This window comes from Molossus molossus, unplaced genomic scaffold (genome assembly GCF_014108415.1).
Source record: "Molossus molossus isolate mMolMol1 unplaced genomic scaffold, mMolMol1.p scaffold_m16_p_13, whole genome shotgun sequence".
Classification (NCBI taxonomy): Eukaryota; Metazoa; Chordata; class Mammalia; order Chiroptera; family Molossidae; genus Molossus; species Molossus molossus.
The window spans coordinates 65,996,465-66,017,287 of NW_023425348.1; the positions used below are offsets into that span (position 1 = coordinate 65,996,465).

The following is a 20,823-nucleotide window of genomic DNA, read 5'->3' on the forward strand; positions in this document are numbered from 1 at the left end:
CACTTGCCTTAGGATCACTCCCTATTCAAATAAACCTTATAAGATACCAGATCCACTTGTAATGCAAATCTTTCAGGGTGGGCCCAGGAAAACCCGAAAACCCCCTGCGGAGTTACACAATGGTGCGTACATCTGTGGCCTGTTTCCTGCTGCACAGTCCTGTGATTCCCTGTTTTTGGATTAAAGGGGATGTGAACACATTGTATATCAGGAAAACACTATTTTCAGGATCTAGACTCAAAAGAAAATAAATATTCTAATGTAGTTTTTATCTGTAACTTTATTTATGGGCTACATCAATTAGTATAATCACAAATTTCTCTATCAAAAATCATTTTAAAATGTGTATTTCCATTTCACCCTATTCCTCTCTCTGGTTTTATTATATGCTGAAGGATCTCAAAATTTTAGGCTTTTATTTTTCTCCTTTATTTTTTTTCCGCTCCTTCTTTGACAACTCTAGGTCTAAAGTGTCTACTTAACCAAACTCAGGGGGAAATTGCATAATAATGTTTTGTTTTGTATTTTAATCCTGGGTAGATTTATTGAATCTGGTCGTTGATGAAAAGCAGGGCTGCCCAAAGGACCCACCTGCCTGCCAGGAAACTGTTGCTCCTCCGCTTAGTCTGAAGGAGCAGCAAAGGCTCAGCCTGAAGTCTGACGACACTGGGCAAAGCAGCTTTGTAATTTTATGGGCACATTCCACTTGTCTTCAACTCAATTATGTTTATTTATGCCCATTATTAAAACTGGGCTCTTTATAAGCATGACTGTGTGGAGGAAATTACTAATTATTACTTTAACTGATTTATTACCAATAAATGTATACCCTTTCATTGACATTAATAATAAATACTGATTATTTCTTTTGTCTCATCATAGAAAAAGATAGGAAGCATTTAGAGGAGCCTGGTTTGGGGATTTCTCATTTTTCAAATAAACAATAACAGAAAAAAATCCAATTGCTTAAAATAAAGTTCGATAAATCTAAGTGGACGAACTGTAGAGCATTCTATTTTACAGATTAGCGTTAAAAGCTTCTCTGGTGTTTGTTTGCCCACATTCTTCATTTTTTCGATGGTGGTGGAAATTATATTTTATATATACTTTTGGCTTATCTCTTTGTAAGCACCCCATAGATACATTTTAAAAAAAAAAAATATTGAATAACATAATGTCATATGGGGTGTGCGTAAGAGAAACTCTTCAATCATGGAATATTTATATATATATATATATATGCACACAAAAGTAACTTTCGAAAGAGAGCATTCAGCTGGTCCGTCTTCAGAGCTGGCTAACTGCGGACCCAGTGACATGCTGCGCCTGCCTGAGAGCCATAAGGTAATCTTATCACTCTTTGTCCTCAGTTTCCTCACTGCCTGTCTCAGAGTGCTCTGGTGACATAAGCATTGAAAAATAATTCTTATTTTCCATGACAAATGGCCATCTCACCTACTCTCATGTGGTTTTTTAATCTTCAATTCTTCCTTGAAAAAAGAAGGGTATGTGGTTATTCCTGAAACCTGTAAGACATTCAAGTAAACAAATGTCAACCACTTCTGGAAAAAGACAAAAGAGCCTCCCCCAAAATGCCATTTTATCTTTATTTCTTTCTTTCAGAAGATGGGGTAATGCAGACAAGATTTGATTGTGCCATGCATGTGTGTGCATATGTGTATACATGCATACATGTATACATATATGTGTATGTGCCTAAATATTTTATATAATATTCACTGTGGATGATTTTAAAAGCTACTGATTTCATCAGATGGGGAGTTCGATATTATGAGAACTTACAGGTGAAAACTTAAAAAATAATCTATACATTTGTAATTCCTACTTGGTTTTTTTGTTTTTGTTTTTTTTTTATCCTGGAGCATACCTATTACGTAGCTATTCAGTCCTATAGATTGTTTCTGCTGCAGATTCTCAGTCAGGTGTATCATTGTATTCTCTGTAGTTATGCCTAAGTCTCTGTGATTCAAGTGAATTTTTTCTTACCCTCCCAGTTAGAATTATTTTTCTATTCTCAGTGCTCTGAGCAGTGTTTATTTCTCATGGTTCTTGGTTATACCTTGAATCCAGTGATGGCTATATACTCCCTCCTTAAGAGAGATGACTGTACTTAGCTCATTAATTTTTCTCTACCAGATTCCGTTCTAAATGAGGCCCCTCTTATTGGAAAGTAGACAGCCCGCTGCCTTCCATGGTCTTCTCTATGTGCATGTACACAGAGATCCCTCTGTTCTTTTATAAGGACACTTTTTCGTCTTTATAAGGACCCTAATCCTACTATGAGAGCCCCACCCTCATGACTTAATCTAAACCGAATTGCTTCCAGCAGGTCCCATTTTCTAATGCCTTGTAGGGCTTCAACATTTGATTTTGAAGGACACAAATGTTCAATGTTCAGCAATGTCCCTCATCTTCTTGGACATTTTTCTTATATGGAACTTAAAAAATCTTTATATTGAGTGTTTATTAAGTACTTAGTATTCAACTAAATTGTTTTCCATCTGTATACCAGAACTGTGTTCATCTCTGGGGATGCAAATTTAAATGACAACCCTTACCTTTCGGAAATGGCCACCAAATTTTTGGTAAAAAGAAAAAAAAATGCAAGGTGTATGTAGTATATGAGGACATTTAAAAAATTGTATTTGGAATTTCATATTCCAAATAGCTTTGATTAAATATAAAGGCTAAGAAAATACTTGGATCCAAATGCATGCAAGATGATGTGTTTCTTACAAGATGATGTATTTTTTATGTGGAAAACACTGTTCCAACAGAGAAGTGAAGAGCAAAGGCATGATCCAGATCTGTTTTGCATTTTGCATAAAATGACTAACAAGGGCAGAAACTAGCAAACCAGTGACAGTTGATTTCACTGATCCGTGCCAGAGATGATGGTGACCTGATTTATGGTGCAGACTGGAAACAGAGCTCCAGATTCAACTGAGGCATAGAACTGCAAGGACCTAATGATGAAGTGGGAGGCATAAAGGGAGAGAATAAAGACAACACTAAGGGCTTGCACTTATTCTCTGTGATGAGAAAGGCAAGAGGAGTTTTTAAGGGAGACCCCAAACTGGTTTATGTTTTGGCATGCTAAGTATTAGACACTTTTCATAAAATCAATTGTCCGTCCAATAGGTGTTTATATATTTGAATCCAGAACTCAGGGAAGACATCTATCTGAATGGAGATAAAGAGTTTGGCATCATCACCAGGGAGAACAATTAAATATTGGAAAGAGATTAAATTCCCTGATGGGACATGTAGAGTGAAAAGAGACCAGGACCACAAAAGATACCAGACAACAGAAGGAACTTGAGTTTGGTTTTAGTTATAGTCTAACAGATGGTATATTTATGGTAAAAGTGGACCCTTTCCCCTATCTTGTTGCAATACTCTTCACTATATATTTGAGCTGAGAATTATGACTTCTATATGCCTGTTTTACCAGTACAAAAAACAGAATATGTATGTCCTTGTATATATTTAGAATGGTGGCTACTCCAGCGGTCTGCTGGAGATGGCTCATACTTGCTTGTAAAAGCTGTCTATTAACTTTTCAGAATTTTCACTAGCCAGCAGTTAAAAACAGCCATTATGTCAAAAAGTGGGATCACTGGGTCAAATAGTCCTGTTTTTAATTTTTTGAGGAAACACCATATTGTTGTGCATGGTGGCTGCATTCCCACCAGCAGACTGGTGCAGCCACTTTTCTCCACACTCTCACCAGTACTTGTTATTTGAGGATATGTTGATGGCAGCCACTCTGGTAGGTGTATGGTGATACCTCATAGTCATTTTAATTTGCATCTCTCTGATGATTAGTGACATTGAACATTTTTTCATATGTCTGTGAGCTATTTGTATGTCCTGTTTGGAGAAGTGTCTATTTAGCCTGAAACACCAATCCGGAAGAATATATGTACCCCTATGTTCATAGTAGCACTATTTACAATAACTAAGATCTAGAAACAGCCCGAGTGCCCATCAGTAGATGAATGGATAAAAATGCTGTGGCACATTTACCCAATGGAGTACTATACAGCTATAAGAAAAAAAGAGATCTCTTACCCTTTGAGATAACATGGAGGGATCTGGGAAGTATGATCCTAAGCAAAATAAGCCAGTCAGAGAAAGACAAGTACCACATGATATCACTTATTTATGGAATATAATGAACAAAGTAAGCAAATGATCATAATAGATCCAGAGATATGGAAGAAAGGAGCAGACTGACAAACTTCAGACGGAAGTGAGATGGGGTGGGAAGAGATAAACCAAAGTATGGATGAATCCTGACAATAAATTTAATGTCAGTGAACACAATAGTAAATGCCATAAAGAAAGGAGAAAATCAAAAGACAGTTGAAATGAGAGACAATTCAGAAACACAATTTAGATTTTAAAAAAATGATGTAATTACATTATGAAAACCCATGATTTCATTCCCACCCCAGGCAGTCACCATCTTCTGTGTGTCTTTGTGCTTCTTTTCATGACGCTCGTTGCCTTGGGTTTAGCTGCTGTTTACATTGAGATGGGTCACAACTGTGGTAACTACTTAATTGCACAGGGGTGATTTGTTCATTCTTTTTCCAGTTTGTTAGAAATGCCAAAGTCATTCAAGGGCAACAGACAACAGTGACCCTATTCACGAGTAAAAGGCATCCAAGCAAAAATTGCATTCTGTTTGGTGCTGGGCGGTTTAAAGCAAGTTGGATTTGTATTTCCCTCTTTTCTGCCAAAAATCTGTTCCAAAGTAATTTCCAAGAATTCTCAGAACAGTGCACCTGGAATCAGTGCACCTGGAATCACCGTAGACCAAAGGATCTTGACCTAGGTTAATTTTCAACCATTGGGAGCTCACTTACACCTGAAGTCAACACTCACAACTCTAATAGAGTAGAGCAGAAGTATAGGTTGACTTTGGGGATTATTCAGATCTTCCAGATTATTCTAATTTATAGGCAAGGCTGAGAACTCCTAAAACCCTCCCTCTAGGAATGGGAAATGAGTCTAAGGGGTAAGGGTCCTCTTCCCCTTGCTTTTCTGCCTCTAAAAGAGATTTCTCAACTGGTCTAGAGGTGACCAGTTAGAGACAGATCTGTTTTTCTACCAGTTTTCATCAGATGTTCAGGGAGATATTGAATAACCACCCTACATGTTGTCATTGGTAAGCCTAGTATTATTCTTTTGAGCGTCCCAATGGGGTTAGGTTTTCCTCCTGTCGGTTTTCAGAGTAAACCTTTATCTCTGCCTTTATGTTGTGCTGTTTTAGTTGATTGGTTTGACACCCTGCTTCATCCAAGTTTATGTAAGTACATGCAACCAACACTGACCTTTAGCAAATTAAATTAAGAGGCTTTATTGGTACAATATCAGGAACTCATAGTATCTAGGAGAAGGCAAAACTAAAGGCTGCTTCAAAAGGCCAAGAAGCATGAACCATAAGAAGGGTCTTATTCTAGAAACAACTTGGACAGGGCACCATATTGGAATTAATGTACCTAACTACTTATGGTCTCTTCTTAATCTAGTCAGTATGGAGCTAAATGTAAAGAATGGAGCTTTCAATGACCTTACTTGGGTCATGTGCCAATATTTTGGATAAGTCAGGGAATTTGATGTATAAAACAATCCTTGGGATATAACATACCATGAAGGAGAGGTAGCCTTTCAGAATAAAATCAGGAACTATGAGGAAGGTAGAAGATGTGATGACCAGTTACTGAGGAACAAATTGGAGCTCTCTGAGATCAAGTATTATGTTTTCAATATTTGACTCATATTGCTGGAAGTCATTCACATTGCCACATTTTGGAAAGATTTCTGTAATCATAAATTTATCCATTATTTTTCTTTCAGTACTAATCCTTGCTTCTTACGGATTTTAGCCAAAGAACTATATCTTAAATAAATGATGAAAAGAAAAAAGAAATAAACAAAACTTATTTAAAAATGTATTGTCTTCAAAGAATTCGGTATGAATAAGGCATGATACCTTGTCTTCAGGAGTTCCAGTCTATGCAAAGAGTCAGGCATTTAAACCAATAACTAGTGTGCTAACTAGTTATCATGCAGGCAACTACCAAGAATATGTGTTTCACAGTATGATGTATATAACCTAAAATTCAAAGCCACCAACAATTTTAATATACATTTTTGCAAACTCATTCTGTAAAATATTGTGTAGCCCTGTAAAGGATATCTATGTCCTGAGATTTCTCCTTAGAGAATATATTTGTCATATGTGTAAAAACAGAATAAAAATGACATAGATACTATAATTTGTGACTGTAGAAAACATTAATATATATCAAGATGGACAATGACTACAAAATAATATTTAGAAATAAAATAGTTATTGCTAGAATAATGGATGAGTTGTTTAATTTCCTTTCCTTTAATGTTGTTATACATTCAATTAAATTTACCAGGGTGTGTTGGTACTCCTTGTTCAGTGATTTGTTTAACAGAAACAAAATCCACTAACAGTTTTTCTTGCCTAGTATATTGATTCACTCTGCTCTTCATGTTTTTGTGGTTGTGGTTCTCACAGCGAATGGCAGGGGTGACTCGCCTTCAACATTATTATTTATTTATTCCCCCTGTTCTTTTTAACTTATTTCCTCAAACTGTAACTTGTAGGTGATAGGAAGACAAGTGGCGGACGTTCAGTAGATTTTAGCTACACTAAATGGCTGTTTTGATTCTGGTTGATAATTTTTTTAACACTATTATCCAATATTTAATAGTCCCAAGTGTTTTATACTCTCTATCAACAGCATAAATGTATTTTTCTTGCTACAAGCCTACCTTTACTCCAGGTTTCTATACTTTGGTAGAGTTTTTCAATTTTTTATGATCTAATCTCTGCTCTCAGCCCATGATCACTTCCCAATTTCTTTTGGATGGCCCGAATCAATACTTCAATTCCTCCTTCATTACCAGCTACTTGGTCGTTTTTTATCGCTCCCGTCTTCGTTTCTCCACCCTTATTCTCTTCTGTTCCATTCTGTCTGAACACAGCTGCTACGTCTCGCTGACAGGGCCTTTGGGCACCTCAAACTCCGGCTTTAAAATATCCAGTGGACTCCCTTTAGGCTGCTAAGTGAAGTACAAACTCTGTACGCTTGCTTTTGGGATTCCCCTCCCTACTTTGTAGCATTTTTTTCTCATAATTACTCTACCGCTGCCCTCACATCCAACAGGCCAGCAACTGACTCTTCTTCCTAAATATATTTCCTTACAGTGTTTCCATCACCTGGAGTGCCCTCCCCCTCATTCTTGCCTTAATCATTCAGAGGCCCATTTTTTAATTTTTTTTGTTTTTTTTTATTTTTGTTTTTTTATTTTTTTAATCTTTATTGTTGAATGTAAAATTTATTACAGATGTTCCACATTTTTCCCCCATTGACTCCTCCTCCCCACTCCTGCCCCCTCACACCTTTTCCCACACTATTGTCTGTGTCCATTGGTTATGCAGATAAGTTCTTTGGTTTATTTCTTCCCACCCCCCCCACCCCCAACCCCTTTCCCTTTGAGGTTTGTCAGTCTAGCAATGAATTTGTGCTTCTTAATCCCTTCACCTTATTCACCCATTCCCCCAACCACCCTCCCAACTGGCAACCAACACAATGTTCTCTGTATCTATGAGAATGCTTCTGTTCTGCCTGTTCATTTTGATTGTAGATTCCATTGTTGATAGATATGTATTCATTGCCATTTTGTTTGTTCATATATTTTATCTTTTTCTTCAAAAAGACCCTTCATCATTTCAAATAATAACGGTTTGGTGGTGATGAACTCCTTTAACTTTTTCTTGTCTGGGAAAGTTTTTATATGGCCATCGATTCTAAATGACAGCTTCACAGGATAGAGTAATCTTGGTTGTAGGTTCTTGGTTTTCATCACTCTGAATATTTCTTGCCACTTCCTTCTGGCATGCAAAGTTTCTTTTGAGAAATCAGCTGACAGCCTAATGGGAACTCCCTTGTAGGTAACTAGCTGCCTTTCTCTTGCTGCTTTTAAGATTCCCTCTTTGTCTTGAACCTTTTGCATTTTGATGATGATGTGTCTTGGTGTGGGCCTCTTGGAGTTCATCTTGTTTGGGACTCTCTGTGTTTCCTGGACTTGTATGTTTCCTTCACCAAGTTAGGGAAGTTTTCTGCCATTATTGTTTCAAACAGGTTTTTGATTTCTTGTTCTCGCTCTTCTCCTTCTGGCACCCCCAAGATGCGAATGTTGGCACGCTTGAAGTTGTCCCAGAGGCTCCTTACACTATCCTCATTTTTTTTAAATTCTTTTTTCTTTTTGCTGTTCTGATTGGACATTTTTTGCTTCCTTATATTCCAAATCAATGGTTTGCTCCTTGGATTTATGTACTCTATTATTGAAGCTGTGTAAATTATTCTTTATTTCAGTTAATGCCTCCTTCAATTCTAACTGTGCATCCATGATTTCTGATTGGTCCTTTTTTATGCTCTTGAGGCCCTCCCTAAGTTCACTGAGGTTCTCACTAAGTTCTTGAGCATCCTTATAAGCAGTAATTTGAACTCAGCATCTGTTAGGTTGCTTATCTCCATTTCGCTTAGTTCTTTTCCTAGGGTTTTGTTCTGTTCTTCCATTTGGGACCTGTTTCTTTGTCTCCTCATTTTGGCTGCCTCCCTGTGTTTGTTTCAGTGTATTACTTAACGAGAGGTATGGGGCTCGCTGAGACCAGATGCTGCTCGTTTGAAAGAATTTAGGAAAAACCTGAAGCAGGATCCAAGACAGGCCAATCCTATGGTTAAGCAAGTGGCAACAGCTTGGGTGGGCTTGAAAGTTGTGTGGGGCGGGGCCTCAGGGAGTCACCAGGGCGGGGCTACCAGTGTGAGCCAGGTTGCTGGAGTCCCAGATATGGAGACTGTCTGCCACCCCAGGGCAGGGCTCACCAAAGGAACAAAGGCCTCTGACAGCACGTTTGTCCTGGAAAAAGCCCCCTCTCCAGCCCTCGCTCCAGTGCCAAACAGCTCAGTTCTTCCCTGTGTGTCTCTGGCCCCCCTCGAGCTGCCTCCCCTCCAAGCTTAGAGGGAGAGAGTCCGATAAGTCCGTGTGCGGGCCCTTTAAGGAGCTGCCTGGGGCTCCAGCCGCCTCAGACTCCCTGAGCCTCAGTTCCCGCTGGTTTGTCCAGCCAGAAGTTATGGGGACTCTCTTCCCGGCACTGGAACCCTGAGCAGGGCACCTGGTGTGGGACGGGGACCCCTCAGTCCTCAGGAAGGACCTTCTCAGCTGAGGTGTCCTCCTGATTTTTATCTGCCACATGTGGGTGTGGGACCAGCCCGTCACGCCAGAGGCCCATTTTAAATATTACCCTTCCCATCATGCCTTTTCTTAGTACCCCCAAACTCTGCTTGTGCCCTTTTAATTAATCTACTTTATCTTATAACTATTATGTGAATAACAGTCAGATTACATAAATTCTATGAAGATAACACACCTTTTTCATCTTTATATTCACCAATGACGTGTAACATTAGAGAACCAGCTTATTTGAAGATATTTTATTTTCCTGCTTAATTTTTTTTTCTAGGAGAGGTACAGAGGAGGAGATCAGGAGATAGAGGTCTTAAAGAAGAGAAAGATGGAGTAAAATAGGGGTACCTTCTAGGTTTTACACAACTAAGTTTAACTTCTTTATAAAGAAGGAGGAATTTTATTTGCTTTATTTATTTATTAGTATACATAAAGCCCAGCATTAGGGTGACTTTATATAGAAACTGTTTTCATCAACGAACATGTTTTATTTTCTACTGTTTCTCTAATATGCTACTAGCTTATTAATTGTTTTACATTTAATATTCTATTAGCCTTATTAAGTATCTTTCGTTTTTGTTTTTATAAAGTTATTGTTTTTACAAGAATGTTCCTCTGCTAAGGACTACAACTACTTGTGGGAAAACAGACCAGTGCTTTCTAGAGTGTAGCCCAGAGAAGACCGCCGTGGGTTTGAATGCTCTGACCAGACCACACGCTAGTCTTTGTCTTCCTGGGTCCCCAATGGTTAGAATCATCTTGCCCTCGTCCCCTGTGATCCACTAAGGTCAAAGTTTCAGATCCAAGCAATTTAGCTCTCACTGAGTTTAGTTTGTGTCTCTCCTACAATAATAGTACACTCACAGATCAATGAGCAAAGCAGCACATTCAAATCAGCTTTGTCCCAGAAATGCTCATTGGAGTTGATCATCTTAGACCAGCCTATATTTACATATATCAGTTATGGTATACCCTTCAGGCCAGAACCTGGGAAACTGCCTTTTTATTGTTTAATTTAGTGTTCCTAGGGAGATGAATTTCAGAATAATAGTTCAGGTTTCTGGAGGTATAAAGCAACAATTAGTTAATTAGTAAAGCAGTGGAGTGAATACATAGTCCTCTATGCAAATTACAGTGCGGTATTACAAAACATTTTCTTTCTTACTGAGAAAATAAGGTGTGTACTTACTATTTCTCATATATACTGGGAGCTAAAGTAAAGAAAAGATGCAGGATTGTTTTTTTTTTTGTTTTTTTGTGGTTTTTTTTTTGAGGAACTAAGATTCTGAAAATAATCCCATTGGATGTCACTAATACAAAATAGAATAGAATTATTTTATTTCATTTTAAAGTTAAGAATTTTTAAAGTGCAAATTTTAAGGTCTCTAATCTATACAAATGCCCATGTAACTCTTTTTCTTTAAGTGTGATGTTGCCATTATATTGTCTTTACAATATTATATGAACCTATTTGTTGAACCTATTTCTCCCTGTGTGTCTCTGTCTCTTTTTATGTTCTCCCTTTCTTTCTGAAGCCTGAACAAAGCACTCCTGGAAGCCATGACCACTCTCAAGTTGTTACAACAAAGGAAGAAAATCTGAATGTCCCTGAGTGCAATTCTGAAAATGTAAGATTAACTTAAAATAGTTTTAACAATATTCAACATGAAAATGAGGACATAAGCATTTTGCCAATTCCAGTTCATGCGATCATGACACTTTCTATTTATATATGTACTATCTACTATCTAGACATTGTACTTTAAAATTTTAAAAAGCAGATGTTCTTTGGATGTGAATCAGGTAAGTTCCGTTAGGAAATATAACCAGACTCAGGAGTACTGTGACCTTGAGTTGTCAGGTGCAAGGAGAGGACCACACATCCAATAGTGGGCTTATTTCCACGACCACATGACAGAACCCTGTTAAAATATTAAAAACAAAAACAAACAAGCAAGCAAAATCCCAAGGGATGTGATTGTATAGTATTATCCCCATAAAGCAAATAAATCTAGCATCATAGAGAGATTACATTAGAGGAAGAGAGATTCTTAACCTTTACGTGATAATAGATAATACGGAACTTGTACCCTGTGGATTTTTTTAATTTATAATAAGTGTAATGAAATTTTAATTTTGGAACTTTGATATAGTTACAGATCTATCATGTCTGGATTTGAGAAACAGAAAATGACAACAACTGTGTCCACTAGATTCAAAGTCAGGCTACATTCTAGGTAACAAAATGCAAAGTGTCTTTGAAACTATTCATGATTGAAAGGAATCAGGCTCTAGCAATCAAAATAAGTCAAAATAGAAACATAGGTTAACCAAGTCAATCTCTTTTTTCTCCTGTTGGCTGCCAACTTAACTTAGAACTACGAGTTTCTCAACAATTGCCTTCATACCTCTGTATATTTAAACCAATACTAAAGCCATAACATTTAGAGCACAATAAGGCTAATGAGCAGTAGAAATAAAATGCTCTGCAGTTTACTTCCAGGGGAGGAAGAAGTCAAGAAAATTTGGGGTAGGAAGAAACACTTCTTATAGTTTGCAGGACAGATAGTTTTAAGACAGTGAGCAAATGTGCAGAGGAAAGAAAACAATAATATGGCTAGAAAATTGAGTGCAGAAAGTGGTGCAATTTGGGCCGAAAAAGATAATTTGGGACATAAGTGTGAAGGGCCCTGAATTTCTAAGCTAAGGAGTTTGGTTTGATGAAAGATATAGTTAAGGTTTTCAAATGTATGTGTTTAATTAAGTGATAAGATCAGTGGTTAATAGTAAGGAGAGTGTTTTAGTGTCTTGATATGTTTTCTTAAAACTACCAAAAATATTTTGCTATATATACACATATCAAATCATTATGTTGTATACCTAAAACTAATATAGTTTATATGTCAATTATATCTCAATTTTAAAAATTGAAAGATTCTGGGAGCTTCTGGCCTGCACCCATGTGGGTAATGCCTGATCCTTTAAAGTCTCCAGCCCTGAGCCTTCGTGTTAGGAGGAACTCAGTTACCTGATTCCTGCCTCTGTCCTGATGGATGTGTGCCTTGAGCTAATCATGCTTGTACTATGGTGGCCAAAGCATCTGAAAAGCAAAGAGCAGGGACTTAAGTAGGCTTTCCAAGTATTTTCCCATTGGAGGCAAGGTTAACAAGTTCTATGTGTTTTGCTAAGTTTTCCAAAAGCAACATTCTGGTCTATTTTTCCGATCAAGAGTAAGGTCTGCTCAAATCATAAATTATTTGTTCCATTTTCCTTCTACTTGTTTTGTTCTTCCCTATCACTGGTGACTCCCCTCGTGTGAATAAGTCCCATGAGTCGGTATTACTGTGGTGTGGGTTCCAGTCTGGGTCCCTTCAAACAGCTGCCTCTGCCTGCTCCAATATGGATGACCTCATCTAGATTTAAGGAGTCTTTACTTCCAAGAAGTTATACTTTCTAGTGCACAGAGTGTTCAAATGGATAAGCTTTAGACTCTATTTCATTTCAAGGCCAAGGGAGTAATATAAGTGAGTAAAATAAACTAGATGTAAGCAGTAGAAATTAGTGGGTCTGGTGTGAACATCAATTTTCAAATTCTAGACCTGTAGTTCTTAGCCCTGTCCTTATGATAATGTATCACCCAGAGAGCACTTAGAAAATACTGATGCCCAGGCAACGTCGGAAAAATTAGCATCTTGATATGTGAGGTGGTATTTGTACATTGGTAGTATTTATATTTTTAATTTTTCCAGGTGATTTTAATGTGCAGGGCTGTTTCACTAACATTGTATTTTTCTACATGTAAATGATAATAAAAGTCATCAGGAGAAGTTTTAAAAATTAAGATTCTGAGAAATGTTAAATGACTAGAACTAAGTAACTATTATTATTATTATTATTATTATTATTATTATTATTTTAACATAAACCTGACAACCCTTTTCCAAATCACAGTTATTCTGAGGTAGGTGCTCTGTAAGCCAAAATTTGAAAAGCATTGGTTAGATAACACATAATCCCTTTTGTACATTGTTTAATAATAGATTTTCTGCTTCTCCTCCTCTGCTATTTTAGCATTTTCAAGAAGGCAATGCCTAAATAAGGCTCTGTAACGCTAGTACTGAAGGACAGTGGTGGGCAAGGGGAATCCATCCCAGAACTCTTCATTTATTATGTAACCGTGGGATGTCTCTTCCTTTATTTATATCTTTTATAACATCCTTCTGCAATGTTTTATAGAGTTTCAGTGTATGTACAAGTCTTTCACTTCTTTTGTTTTTCATTCTTAAGTACATTTTTCTTTTTAATCTTATTATAAATGGAATTGTTTTCTTAATTTCATTTCCAGATTGCTAGCTATAGAAACGCAATTAATTTTTGTATACTTATCTTGTATCAAATTAAATTGTTTTAAGTGACTAGGAGCTCTAAGTCAAACTGTGATGAGATTTGCAAAACAGTTGCATCAACTTACAATGTAGATATCTAGTAATTAAGATGCTACAACCAGAATAAGGGAGATAAATCCCTTAGATAATTTTGCCAATTAGTCTTGACTGATAAAGCATGCTTCATTCTAGAAATGACACTTTTTAGGTCAACGATGACAAATGGAGTGTTTCTGCTGCAGCTGGAGGTGAAAGGCTGCAGAGGAAAGTCAGGAATGCAACGTTGATTAGATTCATCTGTGTTTCAATCTCTGACTTGATGTGTACTCGGGGATGTTTAACCCCTGGAGGCTCATTTTCCTCTTCTGAAAAAGAGATAAATGCATCTTTATATAGCTTGTTAAAAAATCAAATGACACCACCTAGCTTAACGCCTAGTACATTGTTGGCACATAACAAGTCCTTAGTAATTATTACTTTCTATTCCTTTATGCAAAACTATTCCTGTTACTTGAAACCTCAATAAATACTTTTGAATTAAATATTTAATTTCTCAAAGGAGAAAACTTAAAAGATGACACAGGCAGTCTTAAAATCTATTATTTTAAATTGGGACCAGTTTTTTTGTTGGTTTTTGTTTTGTTTTTTTATCCTCACCTGAGAACACTTTTTCCATTTTTTGTTCAGATAGAGTGGGAGGGGGAGAGAGAGAGAGGAAAAAAAAAAAACATTAACATGAAAGGGACACATCGAGTGGTTGCCACCCACATGACCCAACCAGGGCCAGGGACAAACTGCAACTGAGGTATGTGCCTTAGCGGGAACCGAACCCGGGTCTCTCTGGACCACAGGCCGATGCTCTAACCGCTGAGTCAAACTGGCCAGGGCAGAACAAGCTGCAGTTGGAGGCAACAGCTATAAGGAGACTATTTCCGTGAAATATAAAAATGAACTCTTTTTTTTTCCCCCCAAATCTTTATTGTTGGATGTAAAATGTATTACAGATGTTCCACATTTTTCCCCCATTGACCCCCTCCTCCCCACTCCCACCCCCCTCCCACCTTTTCCCACACTATTGTCTGTGTCCATTGGTTATGCATAGAAGTTCTTTGGTTTATTTCTCCCCCCCCCCCCCCCCCGCCCAACCCCTTTCCCTTTGAGGTTTGTCAGTCTAGCAATGAATTTGTGCTTCTTAATCCCTTCACCTTTTTCACCCATTCCCCCAACCCCCTTCCCAACTGGCAACCAACAAAATGTTCTCTGTATCTATGAGAATGTTTCTGTTCTTCCTGTTCATTTTGTTTGTAGATTCCATTGTTGATAGATATGTATTCATTGCTATTTTGTTTGTTCATACATTTTATCTTTTTCTTCAAAAAGACCCTTCATCATTTCATATAATAATGGTTTGGTAGTGATGAACTCCTTTAACTTTTAATGAAAAGTATACGAAAACAGAATTAGCTACTGAAGGACATAGTATATGATTGGTTAATGAAAAACAACTATTCTAGGGTGCCCTTAGGAACCGAAGCACTGGAGTGAATGAAAACAACTATCATGTTAGCCTCTTTCAAACCGGGTTTCTGTGATCATCAGCAACCTCACCAAGCTGATGGGAGCACAAACAATCTCTCAGTAAATGAACAGCAAAGGTGATACATTTTCATTCCTGATGGTCCGACCTCAGACTAAATACCATAGTAGAGAAAACCTGGACAATACATAAAACCTAGATTTGAATACCAACTTCGCTGTTTCCTAACAGGTCACTTTGGCGAGTGATTTTATTATTCATCTCCCTTATCTACATAATGTAGATCAGTGGTGTTTAAACATCCGCATGCCTGTGGACCACCAGGTCCACCTGTAACACTGCTTATACTAAGGTCCACTCCCACAGGTTACTGACCAGGAGCTCCGGAGCACAGCCCAGCAATGTGCAATGTTTTAGGAAACCCACCTAGATTTTCTTCCATCAGTATTTCCTGTTAAACATTTTGCTAAACTTTGTTTCACAAAAAATAGTCTATTGCACAAGATTCAAGGAATTGCCAGGCACGCTTACATTTATAAAAATCAACATGCTTTTAAAAGTTACAATTTGTTGTGCACAGTGACACCTTTCCCCTGAAAAGCCTCAACCCGAGGACTCCCTTTTATGAGGAAATTATTAATATAAATGAACAACTGAAAAGCACCAAGTTTTCTAGACCCTCTGAAACATTACCCTGAGGACCACATTGAAACCTGAGACCAGCACTCGTGGATCCTCCTGGGACGTGGCCATTGCTTGATAAAGCTGAGTGTCCCACACGTCACAGCGATGTCCAGGTTGTGGGGGTCCCTGAAGAAGGGACACATCTCTTCAGACACACTGGTCCCTCTCACTGTCAGAAGTCTTTACACACCACATTTAAGTTTTGTTAAGAAAGATACTTATGAAGTACAAAGGTATATATATCACAGCGACTTGCAATAACCCTTAACCGAGAAAGTTCTTAAGCAGTAAGAGGCTTAGTGAGACTTCCTAACGCCTGGGCCGCAGGCCTGCTTCTCAGGCATTTTGAGACACTTTGATGTTGATTTCTTGTAGGTTTATCACGATGAGTATATATAATTATATCTGTAATATATAATTGTATTTATAAATTATGGGCAGAACATATCATTTATAATTTATGTAATTAGAATATAACAGTTATTAAATATATGATCTTGAGTTACATCCCTGTTGATGTTTTTGTTTGTTCATTTTAAAAACACTGCTCTGGCCCTGGCCGGTTTGGCTCAGCGGTTAGAGCATCGGCCTGCGGTCCGGAGAGAACCGGGTTCGGTTCCCGCTAAGGGCATGTACCTCGGTTGCAGTTTGTCCCCGGCCCTGGTTGGTAGTGCGGGTGGCAGCCACTCGATGTGTCCCTTTCACGTCGATGTTTCTCTCTCTCTCTTCCTCTCTCTCCCTCCCACTCTATCTGAACAAAAAATGGAAAAAATGTCCTCGGGTGAGGATTAAAAAAAAAAAAACAACAACAAAAAAAACACTGCTCTGCAATTTTTATATTCAAGGTATCAATATCTTCTATGGTTAAAGTCCCAAACAGGAGTAGAGACAATGCATGTTCTCAGGTATATGTGTGGGGTCGTTCAACTTCTTGCCCAATGCAAGTCAGACAAGGTCACTTAGGAAAATGACCTCTGGATTCTTGGCCCTTTGCTTTTGTTTTGTTTGTTTACTTAGTAGACTTGGAGAAATCACCCAAGGCTTAACCGCATATTGGACTGTGTGGGGTTTGTTTCAATTACGTTGATAGCAGCTTTGCTTAAATGATAGTATTGGAGTCACACCGAGAAACCAAAGGATGTACCTGCTTCACCCCACTTTCCTGCAGTTTGCAAATGTGCCTCATATAGTTTAATAGCATATCAAGAGTTAAAGACATTGAGCATCTTATTTTAACTGCCACTTAGAGATTAGGATTTACTACTCACTGTTAATGTGTTTTAAAATATTTCTGACTGCTATAGGCAGCGAACACTTAATGTGTTACAATGTTTAAAGAAAATAAAAAGCATCAATGGCTTATGTTTAACACTGTGAACACACCCTCAGTTTCTTGATTACACTTGCTTGCAAGTCCCTGACCAATAGGAATTTATTCAACAGGAAAAAAAGTATTGTCTAGCAAAATGAGAGAAGAAACTGTACAGAATATAAATTCTAGAGCTGGAAGGAGAAAATTATGCCAGGTTTGTCATGTTAAAATAATTTTGTCAGACTTAAGAAATCCTTATTTGCTTATTATATCCAATATTCATTGTGTAACATTTCATGGCCCTAATGCATTGTTGGTGGAAGCTTGGTTTACAAAGCTTTCTAGGCAATTCATGTCCTGCTGTAATTAAGCCGAGACCACCACCTACCATTTTCATTCTGGGCTACACTCCATCAGACCATCTGAAGAGTTGGGCTTTATACAAGACATTTTTTCATTGTGCTGCTGTGGTATTTTTGAAGAAATGGGCATCCCTCCAGATAATGTAGGAATGGTAGATAGTTCCCTAAAGTTTTTAGAATAATTAAATATAAAATGCTTTTCACATTCTATATAAATTTCATGTTAGCCCCCTATGACACTTTCATTTGAAGCATGCAGAAATGTGAACCTAATTGTGATTTCTTACCAGAAATAGTATAGAAACCATAAGAATAATGTATATTGGTTTGGTAAATAAAAACGGCCCTATAAACACATTAATATTTAATATAAAGATATTGGCCAAACACGGATGTGCAAATACCAAGTTTAATCTGGTCATCTTTCCTACAAGACACGTAATGGCTTTCTCTTCTGGGTCCCCATCATGCTTGGCTTATACATGTATTTTATCTGTATCACATTCCATCTTATTTTGCATTAGATAATAAGCAATTTGCGGACAGAGACCATTAATATTTAACAAAAAAGGCAGGAACATACAATAATAAAAAGTCTATTCAATAAATGGTTTAGGGGAAATTGGACAGATACGTGCAAAAAAGTGGAACCTAAGCACCTTCTTAAACCATATCATAATTAAATATGCAGAATGAGCTGGACTTTTGTACCTGTCAGAGATATATTTTTGTTGGTAGAATCTTTTTCTTGTTGGTAGAATCTTAAGTTGGCTGCCCAGTTATGCATTTGCATTAATTATTTTGAGGGTTTTCAAAAAACGTTTTGGAGAAAGATAATGAGAGATATAACTAATCTCTCTAGTGCAGTAGAACCAAGTGTTTAATGCCAATAGTAATCAGCAGAATCAAAGATAAAACTCAAACAGGCCTTTAAATGAATCTCTGATAAGTCATTCCATCTGCTTTAATTCTTAAAGTATTATTCTTTATTTCTAAAAGCAGAAATAGAGTTTAATATAAAATACACAAAATACAAAGCAGCCATTCTCCTTTTGAGGCCTTGCAGTTACAGCACCGGATGCAATTTTTGTTAAATTAACATGTTTTAAGTCGACTTGTAGGGGTCTGTTGGTGAACCAATGTTCAAGAAAGCTCACAAGGCAATGGAAAGTGAAACAGAGGAGCTTATTACTCACAGACTGGGGAGGAGACCCAGGCATATCTTCCTGGCACATGGTGAGACGTGGCTCAGTGCAGACAGGGAGCAAGCAGCAGGGCCTGGGACGTACACCTTTATCACCATTCGTCCGGTGACATGGGTAGGATGCTTTGGGGTTCTGGGCTAGGCCAGAGTGGTCAATTCAAACCAAAAGAGCAAAAGCATGGCTTTTGTAAGTTCCACAGCTGGAGGGGGGTCTTATTTAAGGGGCTCATAATAGGAAGGATCTGGGAGGCAGAAGAGACTTATCAACAGGGGCCCAAGGGAGGTCATTTCAGAAACTTACTCTTCCTTGTGACTTTGCAGGCTGTGATCTAGGGCATGATTTCCAAGAAGGGGCTGGTGTCGGCTTTAAGTCCCTCAGCAACACCAAATGGATGCTGAAGCAGTGGTATTGTGGAGCTAAATTCTCAGCAGTACCCTTATGAAAAGGACATTCTAAATATACAACTTTATTTTTATAATTTCTAAATGAGATATTTGAATTGAAGGCAACGCTGTGCATGTATCATAATGAAAGCTCTTCTGAAGCATCTGAATCCCTAAGTGAAATCAGATGGATTGATCTGATCCTGCCTTGAGGGAAAAACAAAAACAAAGAACAGGAAGGATTAAGGACATCCTCCTAGGCTAAGGTTACTGAAGAAGGATGAGTCGGTTCAAGAGGCTTTTTTTCTTGCCTTGCTAAATCATAAACAGAAAAGGATAAGAAATGAAGAACTGTGGACCTGGGAGAAAAAACAACAGCCATGACAAATCTTTCAGCAATGTCAAGATTCTCTAGTGACCGGAGTCAGCATGTTGACACCAGGGTTGTAAAATTAAAGTGGCTAAATATCAGTGTTAATATTCTGATCCAACTATATATTGACATGACAGAGAAATATTTTGATTAAAGAAAAGGAAAGCTGAGGATCAGAAAGGAAGGAAAGAAACTGAGCTTAACTGAGCAACTAATATGTATAAGATGCTCCATTAAGAGCTATTCTCTCTCTCTCTCTCTCTTCCTGCCTTTTTAGGTAGGAATTATTTTGCTACCTTACAGACAAGGAATCATAACCCGAGTAACATGAAGTGACTTTCCCTAGCTCATACAGCTAACAAGGGCTAAAGGAGCTGGGCCGACTCCACTCCCTTCACCGAGCCAAGTTACCTACCTTGTCTCACGTTACCTTGTATCAACATTTACATCTCAGGCTCATGGAACATTCACAGATTGTTATCAAAACAATCACAGTGATACCCATATAGATGTGAATGCAGATCTGAGAATACACCTATGATGTGAATGTCATCACTAGATACTGAATATAAAAAATTAACCATGTACAGAAGCTGGTATGACTTTCTACCAAATAAACCAGCTGTATAATTTTAAACAAATTGACATCTTAGGCATCATTGTCTCCATTTTCCAAATGAAGGAAAAGTGAAGATAAGTTGGCATTTCCTAAAGTCGGTCCACCAGCAAGGGTGACCTTGTGGTGACGTTTTGAACGGGCTGGTGGTATTTAAAGCTGACATTGAACAAAGGGTCAAATACAAAATATGAGTGGATTTTGCATGAATCAATCTCTCTCTCTTTTTCTTTCTTTCTCTCTGCCTCTCAAGAATAATTTCCTTTGACATTGAAGCCTTTATTATTAATATTAAAATGTTCTTTCCTTTCTGAAATATTATTGAATTATAGTGTGTTTGTTGGTTTATTTATTCTAATATCAGAATTTGAAGCTGACCATCCCCATGTTTGTCCTTGGTGTTTAATTTTATTTTTCTGTAAAACACTAAAGTGCAGGAATCTCAATGTTCTTTAACTTGCCCACATTATCACAGCAAGTGGGAGGTGGAATTGGGACTCAAACTCCTTTATGCATGACTCCAGAACTCGTTATCTCTGCATTGAAATGGGGTCCTGACAATGACAGGGCCATCTCAGTAGTCTATTTCCCCCACCACATTGTGATTGTGTATTGTTTTCCATGCACAAAGGTAAATAATTAACACGG

The 20,823-nt window shown here is 37.7% G+C and overlaps 1 protein-coding gene across 1 annotated transcript in view; it reads left to right on the forward strand.

Moving 5' to 3' along the window:
• LUZP2 (leucine zipper protein 2) overlaps positions 1-20,823 on the forward strand; it is a 399,750-nt gene that overhangs the window by 368,613 nt on the left and 10,314 nt on the right. Inside the window, exon 11 of the mRNA XM_036259475.1 lies at positions 10,854-10,946. Within this exon, the coding sequence (XP_036115368.1) occupies positions 10,854-10,946 (93 nt within the window). The remainder of the gene's footprint in view (positions 1-10,853; positions 10,947-20,823) is intronic.